This window comes from Cajanus cajan, chromosome 10 (assembly GCF_000230855.2).
Source record: "Cajanus cajan strain Asha chromosome 10, NIPB_CcT2T_4, whole genome shotgun sequence".
Lineage (NCBI taxonomy): Eukaryota > Viridiplantae > Streptophyta > Magnoliopsida > Fabales > Fabaceae > Cajanus > Cajanus cajan.
Window position 1 is genome coordinate 43,966,382 of NC_138526.1, and position 20,334 is coordinate 43,986,715.

The 20,334-nt window shown below is 27.9% G+C and overlaps 1 protein-coding gene across 2 annotated transcripts; it reads right to left on the reverse strand.

Annotated features, from left to right (window-relative positions):
• Nucleotides 1-10,285: 10,285 nt before the first annotated feature.
• LOC109817032 (putative dehydration-responsive element-binding protein 2H) lies at nt 10,286-11,978 on the reverse strand. Of its 2 annotated transcripts, none has more exons than XM_083065555.1 (2): nt 11,800-11,978; nt 10,286-11,186 (listed from the first exon to the last, which is right to left on the reverse strand). In XM_083065555.1, the coding sequence occupies exon 2, from the start codon at nt 11,113-11,115 to the stop codon at nt 10,534-10,536; it is 582 nt and encodes a 193-aa protein (XP_082921681.1). In that variant the 5' UTR covers nt 11,116-11,186; nt 11,800-11,978; the 3' UTR covers nt 10,286-10,533. The 2 variants fall into 2 exon arrangements, with proteins under 2 accessions (XP_082921681.1, XP_020237819.1); XM_020382230.3 differs by having other exon boundaries at nt 10,286-11,130; nt 11,800-11,976.
• Nucleotides 11,979-20,334: the final 8,356 nt, after the last annotated feature.

Genomic DNA, 20,334 nt, shown 5'->3' on the forward strand with positions numbered 1-20,334 from the left:
TTCTTGAGGAGGTACAACCTGAAGTAAAGGAAGAGGATACATAAGACCAATATTTCACCACACAACCACATGTATAGCTAAATAATGCTGATATCCTATCAGTTATTCAGTGTTATATGGTGGATAAGATGTATTATTGACACCTTCAGCGTTATCCAGATGATTTCCCTTCTCAGTAATTTCTTTGAACTTTTTTAGTATATGTTATGTTATGAATTTTTGTTTTCAGTCTCTGAACCATATTTCTGTCTTTGAATTTATGATATGTTATGAATTTTTATTTTTAATTTTTGAATCACATTGTGGCATTTTGCTGGGCGAACGTATGTGGTTGGCATTTTGGAACGGCCCGTTCTGAATCCAGAACAGTCCGTTCTAAAATCAGAATGATCCGTTTTGGTTTCAGAACGACCTGTTCTGTTGCACTCGTGGTGTGTTAATTTGCATATGGAACGGCCGTTCCAAATTCAAAATTAACACACAACATGTGCAACCAGAACGGCCCGTTCTGGTTCCAGATGCATTAATAGAATTTGACATCCACCTATGTATCTACGTGGCATCCACGTGGCTAACAGTTAACTCCGTTTAAATAATTTGAACGGAAGTCCAACATTGCAACCAATTAATTTATTAGGGACCAAATTGAGACAAAAAATAAAAATGAGACTAAATTAAAACAAACAATTATTATAAGGACCAAAATAGATTTTTAGCCTAAAATTTTTTAACTTGGTTCTATGCAGTTCTATGTTTTTTACCATTTTTACAGAGCCTGTGTGCGAGTGTTAATTCTTTTAAATCTGATTTTAAAACATCCTAAATTCTACATATATAATAGTATTATTTTTCATCACACGTTTAAATTAATTATTTTTTCTTTCCTTTTCCTTAATTTACTCCCAAATGAAAGGAAAAAAGAAGCTTCGTTTGTTGTGCAAATTTTATATGACACCCGCTTTCAAGTTCAAAGATTCACCGACCTTCGCAAAAATGGATATCAGTCATGTTTACCACCACCTTGGACAACTAAAACAATACAACAAAAAATGTTAAAAAGGAGATCAAAAGGGTGATTTACAAGATTAGCATATATGTAGTTATGTACTAGCCAAATTATATAGGACTTAGACATTTTATATTCGCATTTTTTTTCTCAAAGTAAAGGAGCATACATCCCAGTATCTACTTGCTTTATGCATGGTATAAGCCCCTTCTTCTTTATCGGTTCCATTAACATTAATTTAATCTTACATATCACTACACAATCTCATACTCAACGTAAACAACATTAGTGAATAGTGATTAATGGATTAGCTATTAAGAAACCACCAAGGAATTTTAAACAGATATATCTGCAAAAGTAATCTGGATTGCTTAGCCACCTTTTGCGCTTTCATAAGTATGAAAGTTTTATTCTTTCGTTTGAACAAAAACATAATATCTCGACACACCTTGCTTTCTCTCTCAAAATGAGAATGAAAGGAAACAGAGGAGAAGTGGAAAGAGGAAAATATAATCTCACAGAATTTTCAACCAGAATCCCAAATTCACTACACATTACAATGTGAACAATATTCACCACACATCATAATGTGAAAAATATCACATGGCCGAATATCTGTTGATACAATTTGAAACCAATGCCTTTGTTTCAACTATCTATTTAATTCCTAGACTAATCCTATGAGAAACGAACCAAAAGTACAAAAAAAAAAAATGAACTAGAGGTTATTAGTGATCATCAGCATCCCTTTTCCTTGTAACACGAATGTAGCAAAAGACAGCAGCAAAAGTGACAGTAACAAGGCCACCTAAGATGACACCTCCACCTGCCACTGATTTGTCTGTGGAATGATGTTTTCCTAGCCTTCTAATATCAGGACCTTCAGCTTCTTCTGCTTTAGAATCTTCTGTAGACCCAGAAACAGCTTGATCTGTAATTTTGTCACTCTTCTCACTACTTAAATGTGTTTCTCTCTTCATTTTAAGATCCAAAGGGTTCAGTCCTGGCATTGGAGCCTCAGACTCTAGTGACATGGCTTGAAGCACCATGATGTGAGTTGCTACAAGAAAAATCAAACAAACCTTGTTCATTGTGAAAAACTGTGTTGAGTCTAACGAAGCTACTAGAACTTGTGATGGCTGGAGAAGGAGAGAGTTAGAATCTGACGGAATGCACACGGGGTGGAGAGGTTTTTAAAGAGAGGGGAATGAAGGGCCAAAATCTTTTGTGGTGAAGGTTCAACTGACAAATGGCATGGGTCCCATGGATAATAAATATGCTATGATGGATAGAGGGAGAAGTTTGGTTTCTCTTTATTCAAAACTCAACTTACAATTGGTCCATCATAACCATACTAGAAGCAGTGTTTAAAAAACCGGACCGAACCGGCCGATCGGACCGGTTGGACCGGGAACCGGTGGTCCAGCCGGTCCGAACCTTAAGTTGGATCGGTTATGCAGTCGACCCGTTTCAAACCGGATTGAACCGGTCAATTTTCCGGTTCAACCGGTGAACCGGTGGGTCAAACCGGTTCAACCACTTTTTTTTTTTTTTTTTAATTTTTTTTAAGGGACCATAAACCACAAAAATAATAATGAAAATTGAATCTTTTAATAGAAGAACAAAGATTCTTATTAAATATAACAATAACTACTTGTTCTAATGTATTTGTTTATATAATATACAACTTAAATAACTTTTATAGTATATTATTAATTTTATATTATATATTTAATAATATAATATATATGTAAATATTACATATATTATTTTGTGATATCAATTGCAAGCATATTATATATGTACATATTATTTATATTTTTAATTTGTATTAATATACAGTTTAATATGTAATTTTTTATATATTTTTTACAAAATAAAAATAAAAATAATTTTAAATAAGATAGAAAAATTGAAATTTAAAATAAGATATAAATTTATTAAAATTTATAAGTATAAAATATATTTAATATGAATATTTTTTTAATAAAAATAAATAAAAACCGAGTCATGCGGTTCAACTAGTGACCCACCGGTTCAACCTTTGACCCACTGACCCAGTACCTTAACCGGTTCGATGACCGGTCCGGTTTTTAAAACTATGACTAGAAGCAGGGACCAGGGATATGCACTTGATTCATAACTTACCCACCAGAAAACATTAGCAACACATTCTTTTTCAAATGCTGAGTATGCTAGCTGCTAACGAATGACACATGGGTTTTTTCTATTTTTTAATTTTCCAAATGAAATGGCATTGTTAGAGTTTATGTGCATGTGGTCAAGAATATGGGAGTGAGAGTAAATGGACTTTTAGTATTAGTGGTGTATTTGTCCAAAATTGCATTGACACTATGGATTAGAGATCTTTTTTTTTTTTTTTATAGGATCTTTTTTTATTTTTGTTACAATCCATCAATATGGAGTTTGTTCTCAAAAACTTTTCTTTTTCTTTTTCTTTTCACCTTCTCTCCTTTTTTTTTTTTTTTAATCTTTCATTTCTTTGCTAGTATCTTTATTTTTTTGTTTATTTGAGCTTCAAGCCTTCACTTATATATGAACTCTGAGGCCAACATTAATTCAACAATCATTTCATTCTATTCTTTATTTAGAGACTTGCTTGTAGATTGATCAGCATCTCTTGGTGTAAATATTGATTTTTTTAAAAATGGCATAAAGATTACGTTAAACATGTTTTGATAGCATAAGAATTTTTCATGCAAGTCATATCCTAATGTGTGAAAATGAGTTAATCGATTTTTAACGTAAAAAAAGTTAGAAAAAATGACACATATAAGCATAATTATCCACACGTCCAAAACATCTCAGTCGATATACAAAAATACTTAAGATGATTGACGCCTCTTGTTCATATGTCCACAAACCTATCTCAAAAGAATTTTATTATATCAAATATAATTAAAAAAAATTATAACTCACTCCAGATTATGTTTATCACTTTACAAATTTGGAGATCTAAATCCAAAGTTACAATAAATGATAACACGTTCATTATGAAAGACTCTCTCAAACAAGTGATCACACACTAACTTTTTTCTCTTACTTTTTGGATGATTCAAGATATCTTATTTATAGTAGATAAAATAATTTTTCATTTATAATTTTTTGTTCATGACTCATTTCCTCATGACTTTTCATTTATTTAAAAATTTAATTGTTTTTAACAAAAATGTGAAAAGCTGTAAGAAGTGTGTTAAGTAGTAGAGTTTTAATTGAAGTTCTTAGTTGATCCAAACAAGAATTATCACTTTAATCTGAGAATCCTCTTATCTGTTTTTATCCCCTACTATAAACATATGTTTTCTCTAACAAGGAATACATTTATGTGAAATTCCGAATGAGGAATATTTATGCATAGAATTCCTTTTCCTAGATAGTTTTGGTTGTGGGGTACGGAATAGATGGAAGAAGAGAGTTGGGACAAACGTAGCTGGAAATTAGGAGGCGGGTCATAGGCATTATTTCCTATCACTTTCGTCATAGATATCATCGATGGGATTCTAGTAGGGGTGAGCAACGGGTGGGTTTGGTCGAGTTCGGGTGAAAAATGTCCAACCCGTTGTAAATCGGCTTTGAAAAAATGTGACCCATATCCGACCGACTGAGCTTTCGATTTGAGGCGGTTCGGGTTGAAACGGATTCGGATTTAAGCGGGTGGGTATAATCGGGTTTGAATTTTTTTGTAGACCAATTTATCTTAACAAAGATGAAGCTTAAAACGATAAAAAATATTTTTAAAATAGTGTATAAAAATAGAATGAAGGTGACAATAGATGGTGTAAATAGATTCGTAGTTGAAACATTTACAAACTAAAGAAGCAAAAATAAAAGATAACAAAATTCATAGTTGTTACATGGAAAAGAAATATAAAGTTAGATTACAAAACCATAAGAAATCACAGTCACACAAAATGTACTCAAAATGGAGATAAGAAGATGGAAAAGAAAGACAAAGAAAGAAGCAAAAAGATAACTCTAAAAATGGACTAGTGTGTTGAGAAGTTGAATGAGGAAGGAGAAGACAAAATAAATATCTAAGTTATGAGAAAAAGGAAAAAAATAAGTTACAAATTGATGGCTATATTATACTTGAAATAAAGACTTTTAAATTTGGACCATTGTTGTTTAATTATACAAAAGTAATAAAAATTTAAACTTATCTCATTTTCGGTTGGGTTCGATTTTTAGCGGGTTTAAAAATTCAAAACCGAACCCGCCCAATATAACCCGTATAAAATCAAAATTTAAACCCGATTTACCCATAAGACCCGTCTGAACCCACCCAAAAACAATATTTTTTTCGAGTTTTTCGGGTTCGGTTCGGGTGTCGGTTTAATGCTCACCCCTAGATTCTAGCTTATTAAGTACACTAATACTTGCGGATCTGTTATCAATGATCATCATAGCAACTAGCTAGTACAATAACTTCACACTTTCCCCCACCTCATATATATTCCCATGCTTTTCTATTTCCTTTTATCAATCACAACGATAATAACCACAATAAATTATAACACTCTATATCTTTCCACTTATCTTACATTATTCTCGTAAATATATGAATAAAAAATATTTTTTCATATTTATTACAAGATTATAAATTTTATTTCGGACATGAAACATTCTTAAAAGGGAAATGACTTTCACATTCTATGTTTTTATTTATAAGAAAGGAGGTGGTAATTAAGTTGATTCTTATAACATGATAGTTGAGTTTTTTTTTTATTATTCATTTTAATTTTCTTTACAAACATTTTCATTAAAAAGAAATCACCATAACTAAACATATATTTTTAAAAATCTAAAATTGTCATTCTCACCATTATATATTATTCTTGAAAATAAAAGTTAATAATTTGAAACAAATATCCTTTAAATTCTTATACGTTTATATCAATTCTCTACCACTCTAAAAGTTATCTAAAGATATTAATTATTTTAGATTATTAAAAATTATAACGAAATACATTATTAATATTTTTTAATGATTCGTTTTAATCTCAGATAAGTATTTAGCTTTGTATTTTAAGATAATTCATACTTAAGGAAATTATTAATTACACAAATAATAATTAGGATAAAAAAAATTTTAAAAAAAATACTTATTAAAATAATTATAATATGATTGTGAATTCATTTTAGTATTTAGATATACCATTGTTAATGACATTTAATTAATTAGTTTGAGTAGTATTCGATTCAAATTTCTTAAATAATATATGATGATTAAAGAATCCAATAACATAGTAAAAAGATTGTAAAGTTTTTTAATTAAATGATCCCACCGAGTACAGATTATGGTAACTAAGCTTAAAAAAATGAATAATTGAATTAACAAAATTTGAAAAGAAAAATTCGTTAGATTTATTTGAAGTTCTTTATTAAATGGTTAAGACCGATTCAATCCAAACCAGCAGGAGTTTGGTTACTTTGTTATAATGACTCAAGCTGGGACGGATTTATTTGTACGAGAGTGGAGCAGTTGCGCCCACTAAAATTTAACTTTTTTTTATATATATTATTTTTATAATATATATAAATTATATTTTAATTTATAAAAAATTTAAATAATGATATATATCTTATAAATACATAATATTTGTTATTAAAAATTATTTTTATAAATATTATAAATACAATATATGTTAATATATTGTAAAAAAGTGTAAATCTATATTATAGTGACACTTTTTGTATATAATTATATATAATATTTCTTATAATGATTATTTTTTATATCTTATATGTTAAAATATATTAATATTTCATTTATATTTTATTCTATTGTGTAATTTCTTTCATTTTATGATAAAATTATCTTAATTTTATTATTATTATAATATACTTTATTTTTTGAACGAAAGATTTATTACTTCTTTATTTATTAAAGGTGTCATAATTTAGTTTACAAATATAAGTTATTTTTCAATTTTTATTTTAATTTTTAACTCTTTTGATCTTGTATATGTACATTGTGTGTTGGTAGTGATGATTCAAATTAAGAGGAATAAGAGTAATTGTCACACAAAATTTTGTTTTTATTTTTTACTTAAACATATTTAATAAAAAATAAATTTACTCTTATGAAAAAATAAGCGCCGTTCTCATAAAATATTTTTATTTTAACTGAACATAAAAATTTAGAAAAGATACAAAAAAAAAATTATATTATCTTTATCTTGATAATTTATACCATTTTGTTCATCTAATATTAAATAAGTCACTAAAAATTACAAAGTCACGCTTAAATATAATATTAAATATATAAAAAAAATAAAAATAAAAAAATTATTACTCTAATTATATGAAAATTTTAATTTATAAAAAAATAGGTACATTAAATTTTTTATCACAAAAATATATTTTTCTTAAAAATTTTTATATTTTTAATAAAAAAATATTGCAATGAGGCATTGATATGTACGAGGCAATGAGGCATGGTCCCAATTCCCAACTCCCAATCCAATGGTTCGTGCATCTGGGACTCGGCCTTTCAATCAAAAACTTGGCGATGATTTATTTTTTCTAATATTTGAATGTGCAATATTTTAGATGTTATTATTATTATTATTATTTTTAATCACAATTAAAGGTTTACACTAATGAACCATATAGTAAAGGTTTACATTTATTATCTGAACAAAATTTTAATTAAAAATAATGTCAAAAACATATTAAATATTATACATTTTTTTATATTTAATATAAGCTCAAACTTATTCATAATTTCATATAGTCAAGTTATGACAAATGCATTTGATACATAGAAATCTCAAGCAAAAGAATATACTATGGTAGAAGAAATCGTTTTTATCAAATTATCAAGTCTTTTATCTTTTCATATTCTTCTAATTCATATATTTGTTAAAATAAAAAATAATAAGTACTTTTGCATATATATATATATATATATATATATATATATATATATATATATATATATATATATATATATATAAAGAGAGAGAGAACTATCAGTATTTATTTAAACATTTAACTTAATTGGAACATGTCAGTTACACAATATGAGTCTGTTTAAATACAATTCAAAAGATTTTTTTAAATTTTTTTTATTGAAGATAAAGAGTATGTATTAATTAAAAAAAAAAATTAAAGGTTCTACTAAACTCATATCCAAACATGTTTTATGAGATGTAGAGTTCTTATTAAACATAATAACCCTCCCTAACTCACTTACACACCATTGATAACTATTTTATGTTGTAAACATAATTTTTCGATGCAATTACGTGACATTTATATTGAGATCTTTTGATTAAAAGCAAGATAATAATTTAATATCACTTTTTCGTCAGATATAATTTATTGTATCCATCTATTAGTACACTTTGTATGAAAAAAGACAGTTAATTTTATAAAAATCATCAAATAGTTAAGATTCATCGTCTTCTGTCTAAGCGAAAAATTCTTCATTAATAATAATGAACATTAGGGATGAGTGAAAGTGGTTAAGATCGATATATGTTTGTTCTTAATTGTCCCTAAATTTTGATTGGATCAATTTTTAGGCTCTAACACACCTTTAAATTGAATTGAATCCGGTAATTTATAGATTGAAGTAGGCCAAATCTATTTAAGACATATTGGATTCATCCAAAATGTAAATAACATAAGTTCCTAGTTCTTATTGATATAGTTAAGATTTCAAAAATATTTTTTTTATCATTATACGTAACAAATGATAAATTCTTATAATTATGAGAAAAAATAGCTTTAATATTAATATGAAAAATATAAACAAAATAACTGTAAAAAAATAGGAAAAAAAAAAGAGTTAATGAACTAGAATTTTTCATTGAAACATTAGAAAAATACGAAAGAACATTAAATATTTTTTTAAAAAAGTTGGAGAACTAAATTAAAAAAATTAAAAAATATTAAATTAAATCAAATCCTAAAAATAAATAGAGAAAAAAAATAATTTAACCTAAGTTTTAAAACCAGTTTCCATTACGCAAAGACTTTTAATTGAAGGCAGAACCAACTATATTGAGAGCATTGGAAAATGAATCACAGCAAGCAGCTCATTTCAAGGCCCAAAAGGAGCTGAACCACATCCATAATCATTATCAAACTAATGCGTCGATTAAAAATATATATTCTAATTATCGTGCTAATTTAGAATGTTAGTAATTGTCTGATTAAAGAATAAAAAATTAAATTTTATGAAAAAGAAGAGTTGCCAAAATCATTTTTAACTTAATCTCCATTAGATTCCCTCCATGATTTTTTAATAGGACTCTACACTACCAATAAAAGAATACCAAGATAATAACTATTGTTCTCTTTAATTTCTGAATAAATAGACATATAAAAACACTTTTGAAAAATTTACATTAAAAATCAGAAGAATAAACAGAAACTAAAGCATTAATAAGAATGAAAATATCGATAACAGTATTTTTACAATGAATGATCAGAAAACTAAGAATTGACGAAATAAAAATCGAGAAATATATCTGTTTGGCCCAAATAGTCACCTTTCTGTTTGGCCAAAAAAATAGTGCACGGATAATGTTGAAATGGAACAGATATTTTAGAAAATGTTGATTTTCCAAAATCTCATGTCTTTATATTCATCCAAATTGACACTTCCACATCTAATATAGAAACTGTCGCCTGCATATAAGAAACCTTTCGAAATTGTCATAAACCACCTTTATCTCGAAGATTTTCATTAATATAAATGAAAGAAAATATACCTAGTACTAGCATTATTAGATTCTGAGAAGTGGATCACTGAAGACAGCACAACAAATATTTTCTGACATAAAATAAAACTCCACAAGTCTTAACTTGATGGTCATGAATCTTCCCATTCTCCCGCTCTCAAAAATTGTTGTCTTATATCTGTGTTTTCTCTTTCAATTCAATATGCTTGATTATGATAAAATATTGAGATTCGCATCCATGTTGATTGAAAAAAGCAGGAAATCCAACAGAAATACTTCCTGATATGTTCCTAGCTACATACTCGTGGAGTTTCACTATATACTATTCTAGTTTCCAAGAGATTCACTATATACTATTATACATCCATGGCAAGTCCAATGTGATGGAAATTGAAACTTTACATGAGAAATGTAAGTTCATAAAATTAAGTAAACCACATTCTCAATGGTATAATATTAGTTTAGCAGGACATCACACAATAATATGCAGGGTAAAATAGACACAATAACAAATGAATTTAGAAGGGTGGTGAGTGGTGACTAGAGGTGAAAAGGAAGAAGAATCTAACATGACAAAGGTAAGTATAATTCACATATGATGAGTTAAAAGTAGATTGCATATCCAGTGCACATTAGGCCAAAACCAGAAGAAATGACCACTTTGCAACCAAGTTCATTTCAGTTTTACAACAGCTAATCTCCAGGACCAAATATCAAGACTAATTAAACCTAAGCTAACCATTAACAAGTACATGCGCTAAAAAATTTAGCCATGTTGCAATGTACATCATGACAAAGAAGGAGGGGACGAACTTATCCTCCCGACTCACCTTCCCCATTCTCATGCTTTACACTTAGGGATAAGGAAATGGGCTCCAGATCAATATCCTCTTCGATACCTCCCCCAGAGTTACTTGGTGAAATCATGGACCCAGTATTTGCAGACACTGCCATTGAGGAACCAGAACGATTCGCAACTGGAGAATCTTTGGAAGATTCCTCTGAGAAACTGGAAACTGAAACATTGGGAAAGTTTAGGCGGGCACAGGAACCATACATTGCCCTCGCTGCTTCATCATACGCAAGCGCAGCTCCAATGGCAGTGGAAAAAGTCCCTAGCCAGAGCCTATTCCCTCTATTCGGCTCTCGGATTTCAGCAACCCACTTTCCCCAAGTCCTTTGCCTAACACCTCTGTAGTTACACCGCGAGTTCTCAGGGCCCCCTTTACCTTTCATACACCCCTTCTTTGAACCCTTGGCAGGGACTTTGCGAACCGGCTTATCAGCATCATTGCAGGAATCAAGCTGGGCATTATACTCCTTCCATCTTGCCAGTATCTTAGCCAGGGACTTAGATCCATCCCCTTTATTGTGGGCTTTTGCTAACATGTGCATGCAATTCAAGTTGCACTAAGTAATGAACAAAAAATGTTAACATCATAATATAACAACACTTAATCGAATACCTGCCAAGAGAACAAATCCTCAAGCTTAGGGTGAATTTGGGTGAGTGTTTATAAAATTGATTTCGAATGAAATTAATTTTGACTAAAATTGGTTTTGAAGTGAAGTAATTTATGTTTGGATATTTTTATTCCGAAAACAAGTTAGTAGTAAAATTCAGTATAATTTTTTTTATCCAACACAAAAGCTACCAAATTGCTTCAATTCTAAACTCAGAATCAATTTCCCAAGTGGAACCAAACATATGAACATTTATCTAAAATAATGTGAATCCAAGCACGGGCATAATCAACTCAAAAGGTCACTCACTATAATCCAATTTGTTAACCCAGCTCCAATTCGAGGGCGAGACACAAAATCCTCTAGCAAAGTTTCTACTAACCCAACTCAAAAAACACCAGTATGAACACCACGAAAATTTTCAAGAGAATATCTAATGCAATTACAAGTCAGTGATCAGGGAACCCTCTTACAAAAACTAGAGATAGAAAAATAGTAATAAAAATTCAAAGGGGTAAATTAAAAGAGAGAAAATGAACCAAAACAAAAACCCTTTCTTTGAAACCAAGTATAGAGGGAAAGAAGACGGAAAAAAGGGTGAAAGAGGTAACAAACCTGAGGGGGTGTCGAAAAGATGAAAGCTTTAGTATGTAGGTGTTGTGGGGCGCATCTCTGGTTGGGGAAGATGACGAAGAAAACAGAGATGAACTCTTCCAACAAACACCGACAACTAATTAGGGTTCACCAGCCGCTTCCTCATCATTTTCAACAATATACAAACACACACACACAAACAAACAAAGTAACCGAAAAAAGAAAATTAAATAACCTTGCCTCCACCTCTCTTTAATTACTATATTGTTTTTTAAGAAAACTTACATTTTCATTTTTATGTTATTTTAATATTTTAATCAAATTTTGGCTATCATTTTTAATTTAAAAATTACAACGATTATTACTTTTATTTATCAAAAAATGGTTGACAATAGTATCGCTTGTAAAACATTTATATATAACAACGGTAGAAAGCAACTTTAAGCAAATTAGGGAAAAAGTCGGACACAAAATTATTTTTAAGAAATTTTCTTAAATTTGGTTTTACTTGAATCAAATTTTAAAAACATAGTATTTGTCTAATTCTGTGTTTTAATTTTCAATTAATATAGTTTTACTCCTAATGGCCACCTTTTTTTGTTCTTTTTTATTTCCTATTGTCTGGATTTTGTAAAGAAAATTGTATTGTTTGTATAACATTTATATGTAAACATAAACCAATAAAAAATTCAAATTAATACCACCTTTGTTAGGTGAGTAGTCCAAACCATGGTATTTTTTTAAGAAGAGTGTTCGGTGCTAAAGTAAGGTGAGTCATGACATATCTTTAGAGGAGACTTTACAAAAAAAATGGGCAACGAACAAAGGATGGAAAATGGGATAAAATATGTTGAGTTGTTTGAATTTGCATACTTCCCTTGTATACATAAGTTGTATTAATGAATCTGTCTTTATGACAGCTGAAACAAATATTAATAAGGATATGTTCCGTTCGACGCACATCAACCACATCATCTAAGACTTGTAAGGGAAATTATCGAAGTATTATGACAAATATTAATTTATAGTCACAGTCAAATAATATATAATATGTATTTAAATTTTCAATTTACAAAAAATAATATTTAATTTTTTCTCATGTAGAAACTAAAACTAATCAAAGATCTCATTCACGTAGTTCATATTACTTAATAATTTTTCTGCCTATATAATGAGCAAGTAAAAAAAAGGATGTCATGCTTGTTGCGCTGAACTATACTGTTGAATCTTGAATCTATTCTATCCAAAAGCTCACATTTAGAAAAAATCATTCACTGTAATAGATCCGGGATACATGGTTTTTCTTTCAATTCAGAACATTCCTTGAGATTGTAGGTCATGTGTGTTTATAGTATTAGCATGGGTGTGTTAACGATTGGGTTGACAAGGACACAAGGGACCCCATTCTAAGTCCAAGGAGCTAGATTAATATTTGACAAGACAATTTTGAAGCTACAATATAAGGTCGGTTAACAATGTAGTCTAACACTTTTTTATGAAAAAGAATTTTTTTCATCATTAAAGATAATTAATTCTCGTTCTTTATCATAATTTTGAAAATTAAATCGGATTATTAATTAAATTGGTCAAATCATCAACCGATTAAGTAACCGGTCTGAATAAATTGTAAAAATTGAGATTTAAAAGACTTATAAAAAATTCAAAAAAAAAAATATATATATATATATATATATATATATATTGAGTGATAATATTTTTAAGATAAATTTTTATTTTATAAGAGTTTTCAATAAGATAGATATTAAGAGTTTTTTTTATTTTTATTTATTTTAATGTTTATTATATCTACTAGTAGGATAAAAGGTACTTCATTCCTTTGAGAGAGTAGGAATTTTTTTAACAATTAATTAATGAGCATTTTTTATTAGTTGTATATTTTTTTTAAGATAGTTAACTAAAGGGTTGTAATACTATAAGTTTTTAATTCTTATTTTTTAGTAATAATAATTTATCTATATGGTGTTTGAGGTATGTTGTGGGACTTTGGGAGTTGAAGAACTCTCGAGAGTCTAATTAGTTTTGAGAGTCTTTGGTTAGAGGTTTAGTTGACCATAAGTTCATGATTTTTAGATCTCAGAGAGAAACAAGGAAGATAGACTCTCGAGATTTCTAACTTCTACTTCTTCCTTCTAAATCCCGTGAGAGATTCCTTTGATCCTTAATATGGTGATCCAAAGCATTCAAAGACTAAGAAATCTAAGTTGGGTGGTTGTAGAGCTCATGGAAGCTCGAAAAATCATCTTCTCCTTCTTTCTTCGTCTTGTTGCTTGGAGTAAGGTAAAGGGAGCTAGGACGGATTGGTTGTTTAATTTAATGAATTATTTGTTGTTATTTTCATCAACTATGAGCATGCATGTGGTTGAAATTAGATTGAATGGTGGAGGAAAAGAGTTTCGGTATTTTGAACTATGAAAGTGATTTTGATGCATTTGAATAATTTAGTGTTTCATGTTGAAATTGAACATGGTTTCGAGCTATACATGGTTGGTATGGGTGGATGGATGCATTGCATGTATGATTTGGCTATTATGGTGATGAGCATTGATATGTTATATATGATTGATATACTATAAATTGCATGGTTGGTGTGTTAAATATGCATTGATATGTTATTATTAAATAAGTCATTGAGCATTGGTATGCTAATTATGATTAGTGTGATTTGATTTTTATATGCATTAACTTGGGTAATGTATATAAATGATGTATATTAAGGCGTTGATGTTGAGAATGTTGTAGGAATTAAAACATATTAATCGACTTAAGACTTAAGAAGATGTCTGTTGTTTGCAAGTTGAAGATCCCATATGGGAAATTTTGTTTTGGCGCTTTGACAGACCAATTGTTGAAAATCCTCCTTAAGTAGGTGTAAAGCTCTTGGAATGACTTGTTGAGTTTTCTCTAAGTCCTTAGTCAATGTTGAGTAAAATATGAAGTTGGGGTCTACAACCTTTAACTAATTACTAGCTAAAAAGTTTATGTGATTCATTACGGATAATTAGTGGACTAATTTCATATGTGACTTGGTATTGCATGTCAAGGTTGTGGTACACTTATACTCAGTTATATTAATCCTAATGATAGAACCAAACTTTCATAGTGTAAGTGGTGACACTTGATAAATTAGAGAAGGAATTGATATCCCATTTTAGCTGTCAATCTAGTGGACGCCTTAGGCGTGAATGTGATCGGGTTGGCTCGGTAAGGTCAAGTCACTTAAACTGCTTAGGTATTTTAGCTGTAAGTGGACGCGTGACAACACATTAGTTATGGTGTATGCATGTAATGTGGTGTGAGTTGATTGTTGTTCATATGTATTGGATGATTATCTTGTATGGTGTGATTGTGGTGAATGTTTGAATTGCTTGGGTGCTTAACTTTCAAACATGTTGATTGTTGTATATTGTAAAGCATGTGGTGTGTTTTGATTGATTTACATGTTGGAGAGTAGTATAAATATTTCTTCCTATACTTGTATTTTTTTTAAATCTAACTTACCTTGTGTGTTTTCCATGTGGTGTGGATTTCAATGATCATGATTTTTCATGGGAATAGGGTAGGATTAACTAGAACGAGTTCTTGGTGTGGTTGTGGGTCACACTAGTGGTAATGTTGTTGACGACTACCTTTGGAAGGTTTATATAATTGTGGTTGACTAACACTTAGAATTTTATATTATTTTTATATTGGATGATCGTACGGTCTGTACATATATTGTATATAATTGTAAAGTTGTTTTTAATTGCTTATATTTATATACATATTATAATGTGCATATCCAATTATTTTAAGTATAAACCCTTTAGTATGAAATAGTTCTATTGCAAGTAATTGTGATACATAAGTGTGATGATTACGATTGGTCGTTACAAGGATAAAATTGGAAAATAAATTATGGACACCAAAAAGTGGTATCCCTTTTAATATTAGCATAGATTTATAAATTAAATTTTAATATTTTAAAAATAAATTACCTATAATTACTTTATCACTCAATGCATGTAAGTGAAAATAGAGAATATTTTTAGGAATTTCATTTTAACGATATTAATTAGCATAATATTTCAATTTTTGTTTTTTTTTTAATATGAAGGTATAATTGTTTTTCATCATATTGGTCTTATAGAGGTAAAATGTAGATCAATTTGTGACTTTATGTATAAGTTATATAGAAATTAAATTTTAACTCTTAATCAATAAATACAAATATCAAATCATTTGTATTAATGATCTTTGGTGAATTATTTCAATTTGAAATACCTTCCTATTTTCATGGTAAACCTATTTTTAATGTGTTCCAGTTTATTGACTAGATTTAACTTACTATATTTCCACGACTATATACCCACGTCCACACACAATGCAATTTTTTTTTAGATCTACGATGTTTATAACTCTATTAAAAGAATATAGTACATTTTGTTTGGTCGCATGAACCTATTTTTAGAATGACAAAATGGGTTACAGATCGACCAAAAATTGGTTGCTTAAGTTAGCTAGGTATCCTAACCTGCCATTTTGCCTAAACCATTTTTCCTATTTTGCCTAATTTGCCAGTCCAATAGCCAAATGATGGGTTGAGGCGAGTTAGTTTCTCGATCCACTTAATTTTATCTATTATTTTAACAATAAGTTTAACTAAGTTATATAAGATTTATTATGTGTGTAATCTGTAATTTATAGTGCAACAAATCTATTAAGAACTATTAATATTATAAATTTATATTTATTTTATGATTTAGATGCACTAATTTATGTGGATATTTTAAATATTAAGAAAAAAAATATTGAAAGACATATCCAAAATAATATGTATTTTTTTTCTTTTCATTTCCTACCAATCCATTGTTAGGCAAAATATACTAACAACAGGTCAACTTAGTGCATGTTTATTTTACCATTTGGAAAAACCAAACGTACGTTCAACTCAATCCATCTACACTCATACTTTTCCATTTGAGTGCATGAGAATGTGTGTGGATGAGTATTCAAGGGTTGAGTTGATCCATTTTGTGTGTGTTTGTATAATCGGTGGCCTGCATTTCAAAACAACAAAATAGAAAAGTATAAGTCTTGATATTTTAAAATAAACCCGCGTTTACCTGTACCAAACGGAAAAACAAACACACTCTTTGTCATCCAACCTAATTCACCTTTAGTATACAAAAACCATACATGTGTTATTTGTCATGCTTAACATGTTTAAATTACTTTGGCTTAACATCTTTAAATTGCTTTGGCTTTATTTCACTTGTCAAAATCTTTTTTGTGTATCCAAATATATCAAATACCGACAAAAATTATCACTTTTTATGTGATTCTTTTTTATCTTACCAAGGTTATATTGTGTATCCAAACGTACAAAACACCAACAAAAATCAACGATTCAAAAGCTTAAGAATATGTGTGATATCTACTCAAGTTTAATCTAATGAGACACAACAATTACTAACTCAATTTAATCTAATGAGACAAAAAATTACATCTATGTTTTATGCATTAAAATAGGTGAAAATCTTCAAGATCTTCCAAAGGATAAACCAAACACCTAAGCCTTTGAGGGACACTGAAATTTTGAGACATACATTTCTCAAAAAAGATGAGAGAAGTTAAGAATTTTTTTTTAGAAAAAAAAAAGTATTTTGAAGAATCATAGTCGATGATTGATCTTGGTGAGGTTTGAGACTGGTACAGTGTCATGGTGTTAGAGAAGCATGCTAAAGCAACAAAAACAAAGAAAAATCTACTTCTAAAAGAAATAAGGATGAATACAAGAAAAGCTGATTGAGTAGTACAAAAAGTTTTAGTGTGTTTCCTCCCCCCCAATCATTCAGTTGTCTCCAGTATTATCTTTTGTAGTTATTTAATTTTTGGTATAAATATTTTATTCTTATCTCGTGCTAATACACATATGTAGCTTCGAGTGGATTTGTGTGGGAGTGTGGGACATACCTCGATCAATCTATCGGTACAAGGATTTTTCAATGTTCGACTATTTTGACTTTGCTGCTGTCTCCATTTTGAAGTTTATATTTCAACTAGTATTTTAATTAGTATAATATTTAGGTTAAATATTTATTATATATAATCAAAATTTAAAATAAATTATGTATATAAATGATATTATGTTGGAATATATAAATTATATTTAAAATTTAAATAATAGATATTTTAAATATATAAATTATATTTTAAATTTATGACAAATAATTTATATTAAAGTACAAAATTATTTTTTATTAATAATTTATTTTAAATATATTAAAATTTAATTTATAAATAATTATGATAAATAAAAATTGAATTAAATATGAAGTTAAAAAAATTTCTAAGTATCTTATCATTAATTTATTTTTTTTTAAAAAAAAGACGTTTTTGCAAAAGATAGTCATTATAATTTTTTTTTATATATAGTAGTTAATATATATATATATATATATATATATATATATTATAGTTACTCTCTATCTCTATCTTTATTTTTTTAATAATTTTAAATTCTTCTAAATCATCCTTTTACTAATTCTCGTATTTTGTTATATGGTAAGTACTGAATGTGATTTAGATTTTGAAGAAGATAAACATATTTTTCGATTTAATATTGTCTTTATAAAGTAATAGGAGAATTGAAAGATGGAGTACAAGATAATAATAAGTAATAAATATATTGAAAAAAAATTAAGAGAAAATTTTGATAGATTTATTTTATTTAATAATTAATATTTTACATCAAATTTTAACAATCAAATTGTTATAAAAATTTTAATGCATAAATTAAATTTATAAATTTTTAAAATTATATAATATTTTATTATATATATTTAAATCAACATATAAAATATTTTTATGATTATTTATTAATTTAAATTAATAAAATAAAATATTAAATAATTTCTAAAAAAATTTAAAAAAATTATAAACTTAATATATATATTAAAAACTCTTAATTTGAATTTAATATATAAATTAAAAAAATTTAATTTAATAATTAAATAGTTAAAAATTTAAAATAAAATATAAATTATTGAGTGAAATAAATTAGGAAAATAATTGTATGACTGTATGATTGGAAGTTATGGAGCATGAATCCGCTCCTCTGTTGTTTTTCCGATAGTTCGTCAAATCAGGCCCTCAATAGGCTCAATTATATCATTGGACTAAAAAATAGATAATCTCAATTATGTCGATTTACGATGACCCATAATCATCCATTTCAATTGGATAATCCCATCATAATCTCTCACACCTCCTATGGCTAAAGGAGTTATCAATGGCCCACACACGAAAGCACTTAATACGGTTAAGTGAATCACAGTTGGCATTATTATTGTTGCCAAACACACAAATAGCAGTTATCACAGCACATTTAGTTTTCACATGTTCGTTGTCAAGTTGGACAACAATAGGTTATTATGAAGGCAGGTACCTACCCTAGACCATCATCAACATTTGTCCATATTAAGATTGAGATTTTTAATTTTAAAAATAGTCTTTTCTCATTATTATTATTAGAACAGTCAATGTGTCAATTCTTTTTTAGAAATCCTTGTGATTTATATTATTTTGATTTTGTTAATTTTTATTGCGGGTTTTGGTCTAATTTTTTTCACTTAATTTGTAATTTTTTTTTTATATTTATTGAATATATTATAAATGATTGATACGTGCCAATGTTATTGAGATATTTTGATTTTATAGTGATATATATTTGCATGTCTCACCTTTATTAAAAAAAATATTAATTTTTATATAAGAATACTTGTTTGTATAAGTAATGTTCTTAATATTTCTTAAATAATTGTAGTACTTATTTTAATTAAATTCATAAATATTATATTTTTAAAGAAAAATTATTAAAATTCTTAAATCTCATTTGATATTGTAGGGCTTCAAAAGTAAGTTAAACAACTTCACCAAAATTATAATATTAGAGTTAGAGATGCTATTAGACATAAAAGTATAATGAGATTTTAAATGATCTTATGTATAAATAATTTTAAAAACAAGTGTGTATTGAAAACAATTAAAACATGAAATTTGTAGGATAGAACATTTAAATAATATTTTGATAAAGACTCGACAATAAGTGATCTTAAAAATTCTAACAACAATAATTAATAGGGTAGGTTTAAGTACATCTAAGAATGTAGACCTGTGTCTAATTAAATTTTACAAAATTGATTTATAAATAGTGATATTCAAATGTGGTAAGAAACACAATAAAAATCTATCTTAATTTATAGATGACCTTTTTTTTCAAATGATTTAGGATAAGTGAAATTTGTATTTTTTTTAATCTACTTTCTCATGTTCAATATTATTAAATTTAGTGCATGTATAAATAAATAATAAATAATCATATTTTCAATGAATTTAAGATGACTCTATCGATACCATCTTAAAATACATTTATATTTAACTAAATTTTATAAAATTAATGACTTTCTAATATATTTTTTCATGTTCAACATTACTAATTTTAATATGTATAAATAAATAGCATGTATTCTTTTTCAATGAATTTAGTGTGTTTTG